The 6,722-nt window shown below is 48.3% G+C and overlaps 1 protein-coding gene across 1 annotated transcript; it reads left to right on the top strand.

Moving 5' to 3' along the window:
* The first annotated feature begins 3,561 nt into the window (after nucleotides 1-3,561).
* LOC127301880 (probable carboxylesterase 12) lies at nucleotides 3,562-5,637 on the top strand. Its single transcript, XM_051332163.2, has one exon. It carries the CDS (start codon nucleotides 3,688-3,690, stop codon nucleotides 4,645-4,647), a length of 960 nt encoding a protein of 319 aa, XP_051188123.1. The 5' UTR covers nucleotides 3,562-3,687; the 3' UTR covers nucleotides 4,648-5,637.
* The last annotated feature ends 1,085 nt before the right edge of the window (nucleotides 5,638-6,722 follow it).

Raw genomic sequence — 6,722 nt, 5'->3', positions numbered from 1 at the left:
TACCTGGTGTTGATCAGATGCCGATCAAACGGTCTTGAATCGAACACGCCGGATGCGATGGTACCATAAGCAATCATCACTGTATACGGTACCGATCGGCCAATAAAAATGTGGAAATTGCTCTTGTCGACGAAACTGTAATATGGTAGCTCATTGCATAGGCTGGTGCCAATGCATCACTCCACTATAGTCTCGCCACGTCAGCTTTTTCCTCACTCTTATCTCACTCTCACCCCACGGTGTCAGTGCACGGGCTATAGTGTCAGCTCTCACTTCTTTCTCCTCCCTACCGCCTCCCTACCGCCTCCCTACCGCCCCCACTAGCACCGCTATCGCCTCCCTCTCGTCCCGCTCTCGCCTCCAACGCGGGCTATAGGCGGGCGGTACCGCGCCCTAACGCCGGGCGCCCACGCCACCGCCCGACGCTACCGTCTCGCCCCGCTCTCGCCTCGCTCTCGCCCCGTCGCGGGCGGTAGCGCCCCTCCTAGCGCCCGCGTTGGCACCAGCCTTAGTCTAGTTTGCCTATCAGGCTAGTGTTCCCTCATCTAGTTGATTGAACGATGCTCCAGATTTTATAATCGGTTTGGTTGGATTATATAGCTGCGCAACACGTTTAGTGGAATAAATTTCTTTCCATAAAACAAATCTTATTTTGGTTTTGTCTTTTCTTGTTTCTTCTTCGTCTCATTTGTAATATCGACCTCGGCGCGCTATAGCAAGCGCCTGCAAAATCGCAAAATCACATTTGATTTTGATTTATCGTATACCCATGGAAGTGTACTGGTGGTTGTGCTCATCTTTGTCAATTGAAGGACTTTGGGATTATCAATCTACACACAGAAAACCCCCGGCTATATCTACAATACCTATATAAAGTTAAGTAATGCTTCGTTTGGATGTCTGCTTTCAGGCGTGGTATTGGACATTCGGGAGTTCCCAGCCCCGAATACCCCAATTTCAAGTGTTTGGCAGGCCAAGGCATTCGGCCTGTGTATTTCGGCTCGATATCTAGGAAGCGGGCCGAACGGCAAAAACAAGGGGCAGGCAATGTCGAGGGGTAAGGCCGGAGATTGATGTGTATTCGATCGTTCCATTCGACCACGCAACACTTCGTTCTTCTCCTCTCTCAACTCGCACGCGGAACCCGAGTATCGCCGGTCGCGGCGCAGGTACCCCCGCCCCCGCCCTCCCGCCCGCCTTCTCCGCCTCAGATCGACTCCACCGGCGTCCGCTCGACCTTCCAATCCCCATGGAATTCACTCTCCCGTGGTGTCTCTCTCCCGCCCCTTGTCTTTTCCATGTGCAGGTTTCGCAGGTGCTCCGACGGTCGGCGCACATACCTTCGAGCTCCGGCGACCTTCGTCCAGCGCAGGTTTGTGTCCGAGGTCCCTGTCCTCCCCTCGATCTGATGTCTGTGACCTCCATCAGGTTTGTATCCGAAGAAGGATTGTGGTTATGAAGCTGTTGGTCCATCGCCAAAGAGGCCACGTACTCATGTTGCCTCGATTCATTTGTGCTTCCTAGACTAAGAACTTGTAATCCACGTATGAGTATATATGTTTGTATGCTCCAGACTGTATCATTTGTATGTGCTTGCTTATAATGGATTTGGATGGGACTTCAAATTACCGTTGCTACGTACTGTTCTCAACATATTATCTGCTTGTTTGTGGGACTACAAAGATATTGTGGCACACACTATAATGGTCGAAGTGTCCTACCACTGAAATATATCATTTTACCAGCCAAACAACATTTGTTATTCAACCTCAATATCTAGTATAGGTCCCGAATATCTAACACATCCAAACAGAAATATTGGCATTCACGCTCAATATCAATATCCTAGGTATTAGACATTCAACCCAATGCAATACCTAGCCCCCCAATACGAACATCCAAACGAAGCGTAGGATAGTACTGGGATTTAATTTCCCAGCCCCTGGTCCCCGTGCTGACACGTGTCATTTTTGCTGCCGGGTAGCAAAAAAAATCCCACTTTTGTTTCAGTGTAGCAAAAAACGGTTCACCCACAAAATAAAAGAAAAATGTTGAGCTCACCGGATAGACCACCGGAGACTCGCCGGAGTGCGCGTAGCAAAAAAGTTATGCTATTGTAGCAAAAATGGATATCGTCGGAGACATCAATGGGGAACTCGCCGGAGAACTCACCGGAGACCCCAGTAGCAAACACATTAAGCAATAGTAGCAAAACCATAAAAATGACGTAGCAAAAAAATTATTCATATGTTGCAAGTCCACAAAAAAAATGAAGAAATATTCAGAGACATCAACGGCCTGCCCAAGGCAGCAACCTCCAGAACCGCCGGTAGCAATGGCTGACATCTAAAGTAGCAAAGCATGTATCTGTGGGTAGAAAAAAGCACGCTCCACCGGTAGCGATGTTGGAGGCCTACAGAAGCAAAACCAGCCTCCGCAAAAAGCAACGTCGGAGGCCCAATGTAGCAAACTCTTGGAGGCCCAATATAACGGTCTCCCGTGCGTCGAAGGCGACGGCCTCGCCGGAGCTCGCGTTCCTGACGACGATGAAGGCGCCGCCGCCGATGCCGCTGGACATGGGGTGCACCACGCCAAGGCAAATGAGAGTTGTTTGCGATTTTTTTGTTTACCTTATAATTTTACAAATTCTCAAACACATGATATCTTTTGTTGCAAACACTCAGTTTATTTGTTAAAATAGTTGGTGATTTTTGTGGTAAATGAATTTGTAGAAATTTTTGTTGCTTAATCACTTTTTATTGTTAGAAATATATGGTTTTTTGTTGTAAATATTTGTGATTTTTATTTTAAATCAATCTGCAATAGAAAAATTGTTGTTTACCTATTTTATGTGTAGCATTACTTTTTTTGTTACACGGCTGAAGCATTTTAATACATTTCTATTTTTTTGTGTATACTTGTAAGTAAGTCGTGGGAAGATAGCAAAGAAAAATAACCATCTTTTGATGGGCTCCACCTATAGGAGGAATGGAGACAAGAGCCTCCACTTGCTAGCTACTAACCCGTGAAAGCGACATGAGGCAGCCGGTGTGAAACGAACCTCATGCATGCAGCAGAGAGGGGACCCGGCACGTGGGCTAAGCATCAGTGCATGGTTCTTTTCTGCCTGCAGTATGAGCATCGGACGGACACGGGACGACCGATCCGCCGCGCGGGGTCAGTCGCCCGACGGCTAGCGCGTCTTTTTTTTATTTTAGTTGTAGGTATATCTATATGTGGAAAAAGTCTGACACACTTATTTTTAAACGGAGTGAGTACTATCTTTTGCCATAGTCTGATGTTCCATGTTGAAAATTGCTCGTATGTTCTTAAAAAAAGGACCGACGAATAACAAAAGTAAAATGGTTCAGTGCATGTGTACCGACTCTTCATGCGTACCGACACTCTTCTGAATGATCCAGTTGTAGAATGGTAATACCAACTACCTCCATTTCGAAAAGAAAATGGTGCACAAACTGCCGCAATTATATTCGTTCGTTCAGACAGGCTTTCATATAGACAGGCAATATTCGATCCCAAATCCCATGATTGAACTCTCCGTTTTCCCAACGCCGGCTAGACATGCAATATTCGTCCGTTCAAGAAATGCGGGCAGCTCTCTCCTCCCCACCCCGCTTGCCGTTTCAGTCTTCGCCGCGGAGCTAAAGGTCCCCGGCCGCCGCCGTCATGGACCCATCCTCAGAGATCGAGTACGAGATGCCAGGTTTCCTGCGTGTGCACAAGAGCGGTCTCGTCGAGCGGCTGGCCGGCACCGACACCGTGCCGCCCTCCCCCTCCGGGGACCCCGCCAACGGCGTCGCTTCCAAGGACGTTCTCCTAGACACCGCCGCCAACATCTCTGTCCGCCTCTACCTCCCCGCCGCGGCCACGTCGGAGCCCGGCAAGAAGCTTCCCGTCGTCGTTTTCTTCCACGGCGGCGCATTCTTTACCCACAGCACCGCCTCCCCTATCTACCACAGGTACGCCGCCTCCCTTGCCGCCGCGGTCCCCGCCATCGTCGTTTCCGTCGAGTACCGCCTCGCCCCGGAGCACCCTCTCCCGGCGGCATACGACGACGCCTTCGCGGCCCTCGAGGCGGTCGTCACCGCATGCCGCCCGGATGGCGCCGAGCCCTGGCTCGCCACGCACGGCGACGCCTCCCGCGTCGTTCTTGCCGGCGACAGCGTCGGCGCCAACATTGCTCATAACACGGCGATAAGGCTGCGGAAGGAACGCATCGAGGGCTACGGCGACAAGGTCAGTGGCATCGCGCTCATGCATTCCTACTTCTGGGGGACAGAACTGGTGGGCGGCGAGGTTGCGCCGCGCGCCAACATGGAGCGCACGTTGGACCTCGCCTCCGGCGGTAAGTTCGGCTCCAGCCACCCGTACATCAACCCCGCGGCGTCACCGGAGGACTGGAGGCAGATCGGGTGCGGCCGCGTGCTGGTTACCACTGCAGAACGCTGCTTATTCGTGGAGAGGTCGCGCGCGTACGCGGATGGTATCAAGGCGTGCGGGTGGGACGGCGAGCTCGAGTTCTACGAAACCAAGGGCGAGATGCATACCTACTTCTTATTCATGCCCGACTGCGACAATGCAGCCAAGGAGCTCGCCGTCGTGGCCGATTTCGTCAGGCGCTCATGAGCTTCTCTTTATACTTTACTGCTTGTTCATCGGTCGACTTGCTCTGTAATAAAGTAAGTGACAATTTCTTTGCAAGGCTAACAGCCTAACACTCTACTTTTAGCGGCGAATTTACCGGCGCCGGTACCTACAGGAGTCGAATCCACCATCAGTTGCTATTTTGAGATTTGCGCCTGCTTTTGCCGTAGAGAAAACTGTTCCAGGATACCGGGCAGGCAAATTGCAGATACACCTAAATACGGTTGACACTCTGACACATGGCCCATCCACCCCACCCACCTCTCTATCTCGTTCCCTTCTGCCCGGAGAAAGCCTACCTGCCGTCCACCGCCGCCAGATACCAGCGCCGCCGGATTGGCCCGTTCCAGCACCGCCTGGCTCACCCTCCATCGCAACGCCCTCTTTCACGGCCACCGTCGCCGGTCCTGCGGGTTGACGCTTCCCCGGGTCACATCGCCGCCCCTCGAGCTCATCACTTCCTAGGCCTCCGCCGCCGCCGCCTCCATGTCAGAGAGTAGCCAGGGTCCGTCCCGGTCGACTCCAGGGAGGTGCGACCAGGCGTTCCGCTCCTCGTGGAGGTGCTCCGCATCAGGCATGGGGCTTCGTCGGGTGAAAATCGTCTCCAGACATCCTATATCTTTCTCCGGCTAGCTGCGATCCTTGGACTGATCTGAGAGATGAGGGCCACGGCTCTGGGTGTGATGGACCTGATGGCTGTGCATTCGTGCAGGTCATGTAAGTCTGTTTTCTGTGTGATGACTTGTTTCATGTGCTGTGTGAAATCTGCGGTCCTAGTTTTATCTTTATTTTGTGTGTGAGTTTTTCTTTGTTTCCTAGTCCCTAGACATATCCTATTATATTCATCAAGGTTCTTTTTCTTCCATGTTTCTTTCCTTTATTTATTTTGGAAACTTGCAATAGTTTTGTATATGTCATAATTGTGAAACCGGCTTCACTCTTTTGGTTGTTGGGTGACATGTTTGTTGAACAGTTCTAAATCTCCGCAGGTGTTAAGTTATGACCAAAGTACAAAATAATAGGCTCTATTCTTTTGCGATGGTATTTTTCAGACGCTAAGAAAACTATAGCTTTGTTATAGCAAGACTATGCCATTTAGGGTTTTCTTAAAAATAAGAAAACTTTTCAAAAACTTACTCATCCTTTATTCATGGCATCAAAAGAATATCGACAAAAAATCAATGATTAAATTAAACATGTACTGAACAACCATGATGATAGTTGCAAAAAAAGCGCATAAGTGCATATTACATAACTGGGTCCATCCGTTTTTAAATTTAAGTGTTGGAATTTTTGGATCCCATGTGAGAAATAGCGCTATTTTTTCCAATATAGCGTGTTAGCACGATTTAGCGAGCTATTAGCAGGAGTTTCATAAAAGTTCAATTTGTTTCATCCATTTCGTTTCAAACAAATCATTTTGACACGTATGTGAAACCACCTTAATATGGGTCTTACCGAACCACCTAGAGCTTACATTGATACTCAATCATTTTCATACATATGTGAGACATGCCTATCAAAGTGAAAGAGTAGAAAGATTCCATTGTCAACTTGTGAACGCATTCCAATATACTATGCATTATTTATTTATTTATTTATTTATTTATTTATTTGTGAAACAATAACTTAATTGTGCAAGTGAAAGGACTAGATTATTATATGTGAAATGATAGCTATAAATCATGGAAACATCTTATGTTTATATATTTCTCAACTCGTGACATACATACGAACAAACCATTCATTATTGAAGTAAATGTGAACCAGTTAAAACTTATAAATTACATTGATATAAACAAAAGGTGAAACAATCACCATCCTTTTCAGACTTATATGAAACATGGCCAACCAATTGAAATCGCAGAAGGTTTAGCAAACCACATTTTATCCTATATCTGCAAGCAAATATTATTGTGCACGAGGAATTTGAAAAACATACGCCGGTCCACACAAACTTTAGTGAAACGGTAGTGAGACGCGACCCAAAAATAGTTGACTATCGCCACCAAAACTTAACTTATGAAACTGTGTAGATCCTACGTGAAACCATAGTG

The sequence above is a fragment of the Lolium perenne genome, chromosome 5, assembly GCF_019359855.2.
Source record: "Lolium perenne isolate Kyuss_39 chromosome 5, Kyuss_2.0, whole genome shotgun sequence".
Lineage (NCBI taxonomy): Eukaryota > Viridiplantae > Streptophyta > Magnoliopsida > Poales > Poaceae > Lolium > Lolium perenne.
This window is presented reverse-complemented; position numbering and strand designations above follow the sequence as displayed.

Coding starts and splice junctions, on each gene's coding strand:
- LOC127301880 (XM_051332163.2), top strand. CDS start 3,688: ATGGACCCATCCTCAGAGATCGAGTACGAGATGCCAGGTTTCCTGCGT.